The 14237-nt window shown below is 39.0% G+C and overlaps 1 protein-coding gene across 3 annotated transcripts in view; it reads left to right on the plus strand.

Annotated features, from left to right (window-relative positions):
* Nucleotides 1-14237, plus strand: part of LOC127419055 (collagen alpha-1(XX) chain-like) — a 39786-nt gene that overhangs the window by 1547 nt on the left and 24002 nt on the right. For all 3 annotated transcript variants that reach the window (XR_007893596.1, XR_007893597.1, XM_051660117.1), the window contains exons 3-6: nucleotides 2956-3060; nucleotides 4840-4983; nucleotides 8767-8922; nucleotides 11859-12050. Coding sequence is in view for 1 of the 3 variants with exons in the window: in XM_051660117.1 (XP_051516077.1) it covers nucleotides 2956-3060; nucleotides 4840-4983; nucleotides 8767-8922; nucleotides 11859-12050 (597 nt within the window). In the remaining 2 variants the exon portion in view is untranslated. The remainder of the gene's footprint in view (nucleotides 1-2955; nucleotides 3061-4839; nucleotides 4984-8766; nucleotides 8923-11858; nucleotides 12051-14237) is intronic.

The following is a 14237-nucleotide window of genomic DNA, read 5'->3' on the forward strand; positions in this document are numbered from 1 at the left end:
TGAAGTGTGTTATAAAAAAACAAAACAACAACATTATTTTCTATCCTAGTTTAATGTGCAGAGAAAACTATAAGTAAGCCATTCACTTGTTCTCTTCCCAAAGAGTTTAAAGACTGTAGCACTCTGTTTGTTTGAGAGGTCCGACATGTCAACCTTCTGGCACAACCAATGGTGTTAGTTTAGGGCGGAATTTTTATAGTTTTTTGGAAACCTGTTTGGAAACAGTCTTTTACTTTTGCATTTCCATTTGGTACTACAAGTGGCAAAGAAATTACACAATTCACTTTTAATTAATTTGTGTCCTTTCTGGGCATTATTGCTGACATACTAATACTATTTATATACTATTGCATTTACTTCAAGGATATTAAGAGTATATAGTATACAATATATACAGTCAAGAAGGTTGAAATTATATTCATTATATATTTGTTTGTTACGCTGTTAAAAATGTTTTATCAGTTAAAGGGATGGTTCACCCAAAAATGAAAATGCCAAGAACATAAATAAAGATTTTTAGAAGAATGTTGCAGCTCTGTAGGCCCTTCAAATGCAAGTGAATGGTGTCCAGAACTTGGAAGCTCAAAAAAGGACATAAATGCAGCATAAAAGTTATCCATAAGACTCCAGTGGTTGAATCCATATCTTCTGAAGGTGTGGGTGAAAAATTGCCCAAAAAAAAGTGAAATGTGGAGATTTATAGTAAAAAACAAACAAACAAAAAAATACCTATCATATCTCTTCAGAAGACATGGATTAAACCACTGGAGTCTTATGGATTACTTTTATGCTCTCTTTAAGTGCTTTTTGGACCTTCAAATATCTGGCCACCATTCACTTGCATTGTATGACCCTACAGAGCTGAAATATTCTTCTAAAAATCTTCATTTGTGTTCTGCAGAAGAAAGAAAGTCACACACATCTGGGATAGCATAAGGGTGAGTAAATTATGAGAGAATTTTCATTTTTGGTGAACTATCATTTTCATGCAGTACTGGTGGATTCTTATTTAGGGTATTTGCAGCATTTTGGGGAATTATTAGCATTTTTTGGACAAAAAATAAATAAATCTGTTCACATCGAACGCATCCTACAGCGCTGTTTTTGCCATTGTTTTCACCCCCAATGTACACATGCAGTAGACTGGCGTCTTTTACTTTTGCTGTTTTCTATTTCTTTTTTTCAGAACATTTTGATTTTTGGGTGAACTATCCCTTAAACCTAAATAATGAGAAGGATGTGGTAACATCTAGTCAAAAATATTAATATGACTGAATCAATCTCACTATGCTAGGTAACACCAACAAAAGTAATGTTAAAAGGTTATATCAGGGAAGAACAGTAATTGCATGTTGCCACATTTTACAATGTATTGGGATGATTTTAAAGTACTTCTAGAGAACACAACTTCTGTTGTGTTTGGGAAATGTCATATGCATTCCTGCAAGTTCATCTATTTGGACCAAACATTGCAACCCCCATGCTAGAAAAGTATTTTATAATCACATGCAACAATGAAAAATAAGTAAAAGTCAGACTTTTTCTCTATATCTTATTGCATTTAAATCAACAGAGACAGATTTAACTACAAAGTTACATTTATCTCACCATGTCTCAATTTTAGTTGTACAATTATCCGACAGTATATAGAACATTCCCCAAGGAAATGAAACTCTTGGTAAGCAGCAAACCAGTGAAGAATACTATAAGTTACTAGAATGCAAACTTACTGCCTAAGGCAACTGTGCAACATTGTGGAATCCCCAGACAACTGCACAAAGCCCTCAGTGGAAGTTGCCACATTTGGGAAAGAAATTTGCATTAAAGTGCTTGAAATAATTAATGTATGCTCTTTAGTCTTCTTGTTATCGCTATCGTCCCTAGAGGATACATGCTGTGCCTGTGTTTTCTGCACTGTTTTTATGTCTGAATGATTGGCCGCACATTTGTTGATTTCTGGGTTGGTGGTACTGCTGTCAGACGGAAAACTTATTTTCGGCTCTGATCCACTGCCAGTTAATGCAGACAGAGCACTAATATTTTTACCACACCACAAAAGAGTGAAAAAGTATCTAAGCTTACATTAAGGAGCTATTTCAACTAGATCTGTCCCCAAAAATTGACTTTCATCAGTGAAACCTAATGTATTCAGATTGATTCAGTCACATTAAACAATAATCTTGACATTTGGTATTAAGTTTTTTAGGTTCCCTAACAAAACATGTGAGAAATCCAGCATTTCACCAAGCTCCTAATTTTGTGGTTAGCTATCTAGAGTTTATACAGACACTACAGTAAAAGGGGACAAAGTTCTTTGTGCTTTTGGGGTTATCCCCATTTTAACTCTCATCTGGGGTATGACCCTAAATGCAAGCACCACCCCCCCCCCTCATGCTGACCTTCAACCCCTCCGAAAGGCAGATTTCCTGTGGTCTTTTACCCCCTGTTACCCTGCAGGCCATTAAAGGGCCTTCTTTGAGTGGTCTTGGACAGCTGGGAAGAGGGAAAGACAGCAAGGAACATGAAAGATGGGGATTGTGGCAAAGTTGTCATGTGGAAATTATGCAGATAAGGCAAGGAAAAGGGCAGAGTTGAGGGACGATGAATGAAAAACTTCCTGTTCAAATATTATAATTTCTCAGAGGGGAAGTTGAGAAAAAAAGGCATTGAGAGGCTTCTAGAGGAAGGCTTTGATCTTTCAAGACATACAGCTCTCAGCCTAACCTCCATGGCCCTACATACAGCTCTCTTTTCCCATGATTCTCTCTTCAAATTACAAGCTTGTTTTTGTCCTTCATCTGTCTGTGCATACAGACACATTGACCATTGACACACCATGCACATGCACACACACATTACTTCACTCTTACACATATGCATTTCTTTGCTAATGACATGTTGTAAACTTGCATTTCCATGAAACTTGTTCCATGCATTCTTTGTATATGTTTCCAGGCCGGCTGAAGCTGACGGTTCTGTCTGAAGATCGGCTGCAGATGAAATGGAAGGAGGCAGAGGGGCCAGTGCAGGGCTACAAGGTCCGTGTTCGGCCTATTACAGGTGAGACTGCTCTAGTTGTGGATATTGAAGGGGCATTTAGAGAAAAACTGTTGTGGCTAAATATGATATTGGTGAACAGCTTTCAGTAACATATGTTGTATAATACAGTGTACATGCAGGGTCAGCTCACTGCCCACTAGATAAACATTATCATGATTCTATCGCCCCCATTTCTCACAACTCATATTAACAAACAAATCATAAATCACAATCAGGCATTCTCAAGGGCATCGGCAGCAACCAATATTTTCTGCTAAATATTTAGATACTTGCTAAAAAAAAAATCTGTTTTAAACAATAGATGATGACAGAACTTTCATTTTTGGGTGAACTAACCCTTTACCCCTCAAAATGTATTCTTTCTTTCTCTTTCTTTTTCTTTCTTTCTTTTTCAATCTTTCTCTTTCTATCTTTCTTTCTATCTTTCTATCTTTCTTTTTCTTTATTTCTTTCTCTCTCTTTCTTTCTATCTTTCTTTCTCTTTCTATCTTTTTCTTTCTTTCTCTTATCTTTTTATTTATTTCTTTCATTCTTTCTCTTTCTATCTTTCTCTTTCTTTCTTTCTTTCTTTCTTTTTCTTTCTTTGTCTTTCTATCTTTTTCTTTCTTTCATTCTTTCTCTTTTTCTTTCTTACATTCTTTCTCTTTCTATCTTTCTTTCTTTCTCTCTTTTTCAATCTTTCTTTCTCTTTCTATCTTTTTCTTTCTGTTTCTTTCTTTCTTTCATTCTTTCTCTCGCTCTCTCTTTCTTTATTTCATTCTTTCATTCTTTCTCTTTCTATCTTTCTTTCATTCTTTCTCTCTTTCTTTCTTTCTTTCTTTCTCTCTCTCTATCTTTCTTTCTCTTTCTCTGTCTTTCTCTTTCTATCTTTCTTTCTTTCTTTCTTTTAAATGAAATTTTGCACTACATTCCTGTCCCACTATGTAAGTGTTTAGGACAGGTGAGGAATGGGAAGAAGGATTTTTGAGCAATGATGGAATGAAGATAGGCCTGCTGCCAGCCATAACCTCTCCTCATATCACTTCTGTCTGACATCTCTCACCTATCTTACTTTTACCAATCTATGTGTCTCTGTCTTTCCGTTAAACCCCTTTCATTCCCACCCTTTTCATGTGCCTCTTTCCCATTCCTACTCTCTCACTCTCTCACTGCCCTTTATCTTTGTTTCTCTTATCTGCTTTTCCACCCCTGTTTTCAGCTAGGTGAGTCTAGACAGGTCTGCTGCAGTCTCAAGATAGTTCACACAGAAAAACAAATACTATACATGTCCCACAGTGCTCCAGGGAGAGACCATGTGTAATAATACATTCTTACACTGTGCCATCTTCTTACACATCATTGACAAACAGAGTGCTTGATGTTAACCTAATCACCTAATCCTGTATTATATAGACACTGTCAACTCATTGCCCATTCTCCATATCCAGGGTTTTTAAGCAGGGGTTGAAAGTTGAAAGGTTGGAGATTGAAAGGTAGAAAATCCCTGCTTTAGATAAAAAATTTCAAAATTCACTGCTCCAAATTTCTATTATATCAGATGATGGTTCTCTCATTCCTCCATTTTTGATTTTCAGACAAGTCAGTCTGTGATGTATAGATCCTCAACTGGTCAAACGTGTTTTCATTATATGAATTTGCATGTCAGAGTTCGCCAGACTTGAACTTTAGTATGCTGTGAAAACATGCTTGCATTCCCGTTCTCCATACATACTGAATGAAATTAAAAGAGCATAAAATGTAGTAAATACCCTAAAATATCCTTCTTTTTGTCTTTTCCAGAGATTCCTCAGCCAGAGCTAATGCTGACAACCACACGCGGCCGAGCCACAGTGGCAGGCCTGGACTCCAGACAGGAATACCTCCTCCAAGTCCTGCTGCTCAATGGAACGCAGGAGAAACTCATTGCAAAGAGACACTTCACCAGTAAGAGTGGAGGATGAGTGAGAGCATGAGAGAATAAGAGTGCATGAAATGGAGGAAAGCTGTGGTGATAGAAACTGAAGATAAACATATAATAGAGGTCATGGCTCTATGAATAAGTGAGGAATCATGAGAAAGGATCATGTGAAAAAGCTCAGAGACTTCTAGGGGTGTAACCAGGAGTTCAAAAAGAAAAAAACAGAGATAACTAGATTTTTGAACAAAATGTGAGTGATGCTTGCCTGTGCAAAACTTGGCACTACTATGCTAAGGTTCTGGTGGTTGACTGGGCATTGTTGTGCAGTTGCTAACGTGTCTTAAGTGTTTTTAACATGTTGCAATGCAAAGTTTAATGGGTGGATGCTAGGAAGTTGCTATGCTGTTGCTTATGTGCTATGCAAGGTTGTTAACATGTTGCTATCCAGTTGCTATGGTATTGTGGGTGGTTGCTTATTCTCCCAAATCAAAAGAGCCCACCATCAAGTCTCTATGATATATTTTGGTCCCTAGATATGGCTCGGAACCCTTCTTCTATGTAAATGTATGGGATTATTTCACTCTGGGGTGTTGTTGGAGGTGAGGGATCTTCCTGCAGTTAAGTGCTGTATGTGTGCAAGAAGCAGAATTAGTCATAACTGAAATAGTTCCCAGAGGTCATGATTTGTCAACAAACAGACCCAAAGTATAGTCACTTCATTGTGTTAATGAAACAACTCCTTTTAACACACCTCTAACTCCATTTACACACACACAAAAACAGTGTTCACCCTTTTAGGAGGGGGACTGTCTGTAATTGACAGTGTCGGATGGTGGATTCCTGTGGGATTACAGGCTGTGACAAACTCTGAGGGAAAACTCTGGAATGATGCTTGTGTTTTTACAGGCACAGAACACTTTTGGAATTCCCTTGAAAAACAGTAATACTACACCTAAAAGACCACCCTGTAAGAAACATGATAATCGATGATGAAATAGCTTAATTAATGGAGAACCCATTCACTCTTGCTGTCAAAGTGCTAAAATAAGAATGTAAATCTCAACCACAAATCTCAGACTTTATTCCAGACAAAGATTCATTATGGCATGGTGTTCTTCTTGTCAAAGATGCAGACTATGCTTAATATCTGTGATACATTGAGAGGAGAGAGGTTTTTTTGTAGGTTGGGAGTGTAGGTTACTATGTTGAGCTGTGCAGGTCTGGACAGGCCACTTATGTGGTTCGGCTAAAGGGCCAGGCTTGCTTGTCTGTGGAGTATTATTCCATTGTTCGCACATAACAGCTAAAGAATACACTCAAGCAGTGTCCCATATGACACACTATACACTATGCACTTATAAAATATACTATGCAGTCAGCCATGTAGTGAATGAATTTTAAAAGTGCTGTATCATCCAAAATGATACAGGAAAAATAAAAAAAGAAATGGTGTGATGGTAAAGCATTCAGTTACATTTATAATGTGACGTCTTCTCTGAAGTTTCGTTAGTTGCTATATTCTCCATTATTTACAACTGTTTTGTCAGACCAGAAACGCAGCTAAGTAACTCCACCCCTTCCGTTATGTACGGCAAGCCACGTGCGCTGATGCATGAAGTTTCCAGCATTCCACACTCTGTTTTGACAGTTGAAAAAGTACATCGTCCGGATAATTATAACACACTTCTTTTTGTTGTGTTTGCAGTGTCAACATACTTACACTTCTTACACTACAAAATGACAAAGTGTGCAGTTTGGGATGCATCATCAGTCTTTCCATATGAATGTGTTTATATGTCAAAAAGGTGCTGGTGTTGATAAAAAGGGGCTAAAACACCATTTACTTGTTTTCTTATTTTTGGCTTGCTTTAAACTTAAAGGATCTAAATAGGATGTAAAGACTATGAAATCATAATTGTACTTTTCTATATCTATATGCTAGTGTACTGCTAAAAGTTTACAAAATTAACTTCTATGCATTTAAAAATTTAAAGAGACTTTCTCTTCCGGGAAAACTGGCGTCATGTTGCCCTAACTCCCATCATCAGCAAGTGCTTTGAAAAGCTTTTCAGAGACCACATCTGCTCTGTGCTGCCTGCCTCACAGGACCCACAACAGTTTGCTTACAGAAGCAACCGCTCCACTGATGAAGCCATTGCATTTACAATACACACTGCTCTTACCCACTTGGAAAAAAGGAACACATATGTGAGAATGCTGTTTGTGGACTACAGGTCAGCATTCAACTCCATAGTGCCCTCCAAGCTTGAAGAGAAACTCTGGGCTATGGGCTTGAACAGCTCGCTGTGCAGCTGGATCCTGGACTTCCTGTCAGGCAGACGCCAGGTGGTCAGAATGGGCATCAACATCTTCTCATCACTGACCCTCAACACTGGAGCCCCATAGGGCTGTGTTCTCAGCCCACTCCTATACTCCCTGTACACACATGGCTGTGTGGCAACACACAGCTCCAACGCCATCATCAAGTTTGCCGATGATACGACGGTGGTTGGTCTGATCACTGACAATGATGAAACAGCCTACAGAGAGGAGGTGCACACCCTGACACACTGGTGTCAGGAGCACAACCTCTCGCTCAACATCATCAAGACCAAGGAGCTTGTGGTGGACTTCAGTAGAAAAGACAGAGAACACAGCCCCATCACCATCAATGGAGCACCGGTGGAGAGGGTCAGCAGCTTCAAGTTCCTTGGTGTCCACATCACTAAGGAGCTCACATGGTCCGTCCACACAGAGGCCATTGTGAAGAAGGCTCACCAGCACCTCTTCTTCCTGAGACAGCTGAGGAAGTTTGGAATGAACCACCGCGTCCTCACACGGTTCCACACCAGCATTTTAGAGAGCATCCTGACTGGCTTTATCACCGCCTGGTACGGCAACAGCACCACCCTCAAACGCAAAGCTCTACAAAGGGTGGTGCGAACAGCCAGACACATCATCGGAGGTGAGCTATACCAGGCGGTGTGTGAAAAAAGCTCGGAGGATCATCAGAGACTCCAGCCACCCGAGCCATGGGCTGCTCTCACTGCTACCATCAGGCAGGCGGTATCGCAGCATCAGGACCTGCACCAGCTGACTTCATGACAGCTTCTTCCCCCAAGCAGAACTCTTGATCTCTCACGATCAAAATACATCAGCACTGTACTTTATTAATCTTATTATCTCACACTGGACTGTCATAAATTATATTTCAACACACTGGCAACTGACTATCATCCGACAGCCTGAATGTCAATACAACACTATACAACCTTACTGCATGTTTATATATATTATTTTTATTGTATACTGTGTATTCTATATTGTGTGTATTGTATATTGTACATTGTATATTATTATTTGTATATTGTGATGTGTAAATCTGATGTTTATTGAAAATTGTATATGTCTCATCACTGTAATGACTGCTATGTTGCTTGGAACTGCACCCAAGACTTTCACCCACTGTTGCACTTGTGTATATGGTTGAGTGACAATAAAGTGATTTGATTTGATTTTGATTGATATGTCCTGCCCATACCTACTGTTTCAATAGTAAATACGTAAACACAGGAATGAAAACTGTGCTCATGATGCTGTTTTATGGGGTCCTTAGGTTGGCTAATGATAAGTTGACGGCTAATAAGTTTTCTATAGTTTATCAAATAAAATAGCAATAACATTTTTTATCATTTATTTCATATGTTTTTATAGTCTTTCACATAGTCACTCAGTTTCTTCCTCCCTTCCATTTCCTCTTTCCCCTTAAATTTTGCATCATCTTCCACTTTTCTCTCGGTATGTCTCAGTTGATGGTTTGCGTGAAGAGGAGATAATCCGCAATGGAAACAGGGAGCAGAAGAAGAAGATTCCAGCCATTGGCTCTGGCTCTGGGGAGGTGGATGATGTGACAGAAGCTCTGGCATCCTTGCCCACAGTGCTCTACCGAGAATCAGCAAACACAGGTAGAGGGCCTGCAAACTTTGTCTGCCCATATATCAACACAATCTTTTGAAATATTCTTTGAAAGAAGACAACTGTCGGTCTTGATTCAAGTTACACATGCAGTGACAGACACTTGCAGGTCAGTTCAGAGTGTAAGGTTGTGGAGGATGAAGCAGACTACCACAATCTGGCATTTGTGTTTTAAAGATGTTAAAGAGTTTTGTGAATACAGTACATTCGATAATAAGCTTAATTTACATAGAAAGTAGTTAAACTACTGCTATCATACAAACAAATTGTTAGTTGCTGATTTAAGTGTCACAAGCTTTAACACATAACACAGTAACAGATTAGTTCAGTCATCACCTCTCTGACTGATTCATACAGTAAGTCATTTTGATTCACAAAAAAAAAAAAAAAAAGGCTCATAAGAGTCATTCTTTCAACTTTTCTAAAAATAACATCTGAAAAGAGAAATTTGTTTAAGAATCGAATTACACTAGTTATTATTTATGTTTAGTGACGTAGATTCAGTAGCGGTGTTGCGGCACCTCTGAATTGTAGTGCAAGAAACACTGTATGTACTGAAAGAATGCATGTTCAGGTCTGTTAATGAAACAGAACATCATGAAAATCAATCGGGAGTATTTCAAGATTTCACCGGCCAAATAGAAAATTTACCTGCATTTGGCGCATGACAGTTGTACATTTCAGACCCAGACAATGACTTATTCAAATACTCAATGTGATTTGGCCCCTTAATGTTGCAGCCCAGAAATTATGTTATTTTCTGTATATGTGCTTTAAGGTGTTATGTTACTGCTGTTGCAGTTTTTGCTTAAGCGCTACAGACACAGGATGTGTGAAACTGGCCTTATGTTACTAAGACCCAACATACTTTCATAGTTCCCACCCTACTGGGTGTTTAAAGCAGAGGAACTCCAGTGTGCTGTGCGCCGACCTTCTGTCCTGCAGTCTCCCTGTTATTATACATGTTTTACTGGTGGAGCTGCAGATGGTTTGACTGGCGCCAGCTCCTTCACTAACCTATTAATAAGAGTCCATTCACCCACACACCTGTAATCAATGCTGCAGTAATGGGACAGGGGGACAGGATGGAAGGGATGCTGTCCACCTGTGCTAAATGTTCATTTAGGACTAGATGTGGTATGGGAATACAGGCAGATCCCATAGCTATTGTGATTTATCTTAATTTGAATAACTCACTGATTTTATTACAGTGCTTGCAAGGCAGTAATGTTTTGAAATTCTTAAAAAAAAAAAATCTATTAATTCTTCATATTTCTACAGTATAAATCTCATAAATATATATGTGCATTATATATCCTATATATATATATATATATATATATATATATATATATATATATATATATATATATATATATAAACTCAGCAAAAAAGAAACGTCCATTTTTCAGGACACTGTATTTTAAAGATAATTTTGTAAAAATCCAAATAACTTTACAGATCTTTATTGTAAAGGGTTTAAACCATGTTTCCCATGCTTGTTCAATGAACCATAAACAGTTAATGAACATGCACCTGTGGAATGGTCATTAAGACACTAACAGCTTAAAGATGGTAGGCAATTAAGGTCACAGTTATAAAAACTTAGGGCACTAAAGAGACCTTTCTACTAACTCTGAAAAACACCAAAAGAAAGATGCCCAGGGTCCTTGCTCATCTGCGTGAACATGCCTTAGGCATGCTGCATGGAGGCATGAGGACTGCAGATGTGGCCAGGGCAATAAATTGCAATGTCTGTACTATGAGACGCCTAAGACAGCACTACAGTGAGACAGGAAGGACAGCTGATCATCCTCGCAGTGCATGTAACAACACCTGCACAGGATTGGTACATCGGAATATCACACCTAAGGGACAGGTACAGGATGGCAACAACATCTGCCCAAGTTACACCAGGAATGAACAATCCCTCCATCAGTGCTCAGACTGTCCGCAATAGGCTGAGAGAGGCTGGAATGAGGGCTTGTAGGCATGTTGTAAGGCAGGTCACTACCAGACATCACCGGCAACAACGTCGCCTATGGGCACAAACCCACCTTCGCTGGACCAGACAGGACTGGCAAAAAGTTTTCTTCATTGACAAGTTGCGGTTTTGTCTCACCAGGGGTGATGGTCGGACTTACGTTTATCATCGAAGAAATGAGCGTTACACCGAGGCCTATACTCTGGAGCGGGATTGATTTGGAGGTGGAGGGTCCGTCTATGTCTGTGGCGGTGTGTCACAGCATCATTGGACTGAGCTTGTTGTCATTGCAGGCAATCTCAATGCTGTGCGTTACAGAGAAGACATCCTCCTCCCTCATGTGGTACACTTCCTGCAGACTCATCCTGACATGATCCTCCAGCATGACAATGCCACCAGCCATACTGCTTGTTCTGTGCGTGATTTCCTGCAAGACAGGAATGTCACTGTTCTGCCATGGCCAGCGAAGAGCCCGGATCTCAATCCCATTGAGTATGTCTGGGATATGTTGGATTGGAGGGTGAGGGCTAGAGCCATTCCCCCCAGAAATATCCGGGAACTTGCAAGTGCCTTGGTGGAAGAGTGGGGTAACATCTCACAGAAAGAACTGGCAAATCTGGTGCAGTCCATGAGGAGGAGATGCACTGCAGTACTTGATGCAGCTGGTGGCCACACCAGATACTGACTGTTACTTTTGATTTTAACCCCCCCCCCCCCCCCCCCGTTCAGGGACACATTATTCCATTTCTGTTAGTCACATGTCTGTGAAACTTGTTCAGTTTATGTCGTAGTTGTTGAATCATTTGATGTTCATACAAATATTTACACGTTAAGTTTGCTGAAAATAAAAGCAGTTGAAAGTGAGAGGATGTTTCTTTTTTTGCTGAGTTTACATATATATATTCACCTATAATGTCCTAATTGTAATCTCTGCAACTATAGAGCCCCCTGCTTTACCTGAGGTTGAGCCAGAGATTGATAAAAGTACCAAAGAGAAGAAGAAGAAAAAAGACAAGAACCGTTCCAAGACTGAGGGTAAAAATGATCAAGAAGAAACCAGAGGAAAGCCAGTGAGAAATGACTTCCCTAACACTAACAAACCAAAGAAATCCACCCCATCCCAACCTGTCACAGGTAACATCACTCATATTGCACATCATAAGGCCAAAGTATAAGTAAGACATTGCAGGTTTAATTTGGAAGTGAAGACAGATGAACTACACCACATTAAGCAAATGCATTTATTTACATTTACTCAGACACACCTGGCATACAGGAAGCAAGTAACGGTCACTGATTAATAATGGGCTGTGTTGATGTTTCCTGTGTCTGTATATGTGAGGGATAAAAGCATAATTAGGGACAAAACACAGTTAATGACACTGTTTAGGTTGTTATCAGGGCCCCTTGTTTGCCCCCAGGACTGAAATTGGTTCCCTCCTTCCTCCCATTAAAACACACACAAAGATAAGAATGCACCATGTAGGAATACACATACAGTATGTACACACACAGGATCTTGCTAAATGGGTGTAACAATAGATTGATATACAGTTGTGCTCAAAAGTTTGCATACCCTGGCAGAAATTGTGAAATTTTGGCATTGATTTTGAAAATATGACTGATCATGCAAAAAAACTGTCTTTTATTTAAGGATAGTGATCATATGAAGCCATGTATTATCACATAGTTGTTTGGCTCCTTTATAAATCATAATGATAACAGAAATCACCCAAATGGCCCTGATCAAAAGTTTACATACCCTTGAATGTTTGGCCTTGTTACAGACACACAAGGTTACACACACAGGTTTAAATGGCAATTAAAGTTTAATTTCCCACACCTGTGGCTTTTTAAATTGCAATTAGTGTCTGTGTATAAATAGTCAATGAGTTTGTTAGCTCTCACATGGATGCACTGAGCAGGCTAGATACTGAGCCATGGGGAGCAGAAAAGAACTGTCAAAAGACCTGCGTCTCCTGACCTTAATATCATCAAGCCACTCTGGGGAGATCTCAAACGTGCGGTTCATGCAAGACGACCAAAGACTCTGCGTGACCTGGAGGCATTTTGCCAAGACGAATGGGCAGCTATACCACCTGCAAGAATTTGGGGCCTCATAGACAACTATTACAGAAGACTGCACACTGTAATTGATGCTAAAGGGGGCAATACACAGTATTAAGAACTAAGAGTATGCAGACTTTTGAACAGGGGTCATTTAATTTTTTTCTTTGTTGCCATGTTTTGTTTTACGATTGTTTTGTTTTACGAGGGCCACCACCCTCGATGTTATAAAAAAGTGTTTGTGATGCTGCTAATATTATTATTATTATTATTACTATTGTTGTTTTGATTGTTTTTGTTAAAAGAGTCATGACATAAATATCCTGTTCTTTTGTTTGTTTGTTTTTTATACGTTTTTTCTCAGTATTAGTAGCCTGTTTTATTTTTTCAAACAATTATGAACATTTTGTTTGTATACAGAAAAACAAAACTACACAACTTTGCCTGTTGAAAAAAATTAAAATAATAAAAACTGAATGAAATAATGAAAAACAAAAAACTTTAATGAACAATCTGGATCTCCATGTTCTCAATGGAACTGTTCCTGCTCATCTCCAAATGGGACCTACTCACTGCACTTTCCCTAATTCAGTTATTAGACCTGTTTTCAGTTATTAGACCTGTTGGCATTAATATTGTTATTGTTTTTCCTTTGATTAATGGGGGTCAAACTGTACCTGTATTAATTGACATATACTCCCCATTCAATGAGTGAAGTGACAGCGACGGGCTGAAGCAACCTCTGATGTTGGGACTTTACTCTGCTGTAGCAATCCTGAGACACCGATCAAGATGTGCACTATCCTGGTTCTTGATGATATTCATTATAGAAAACGATGACTCACAGATGTAGGTGCAGCTGGCACCCCCGAAAATTATAAAATTGAACCATTTGTACTGCAAACACCTGGTCTGTTTTTGAAAGGCTGCTTATGGTGTTTTGCCTTAATATACATTATTTAATGTATATCATATTCTCCTGGCATTAGAAATAGCAGAGAGGTTCGGCAATTCGTTTGCACAAAGTTCGTAGTGAAAATATCCCATAAAAAGAATCTTTACATGCAATATTTTACTGTACACAAACGAACTTCAGAACCACACTGCTCTTTTTATTGCGAGGAAAATATAACAAAGTATTGCAATAATTGTGAGCCAGTGATTTCTTATTTTTAATATTAGTCCTATGCATCGTATTTTGTACGTATAATGTGCACTATTGTGCATGTGTATTTGTATCACAGAACCTTGTGT

The sequence above is a fragment of the Myxocyprinus asiaticus genome, chromosome 28, assembly GCF_019703515.2.
Source record: "Myxocyprinus asiaticus isolate MX2 ecotype Aquarium Trade chromosome 28, UBuf_Myxa_2, whole genome shotgun sequence".
Classification (NCBI taxonomy): Eukaryota; Metazoa; Chordata; class Actinopteri; order Cypriniformes; family Catostomidae; genus Myxocyprinus; species Myxocyprinus asiaticus.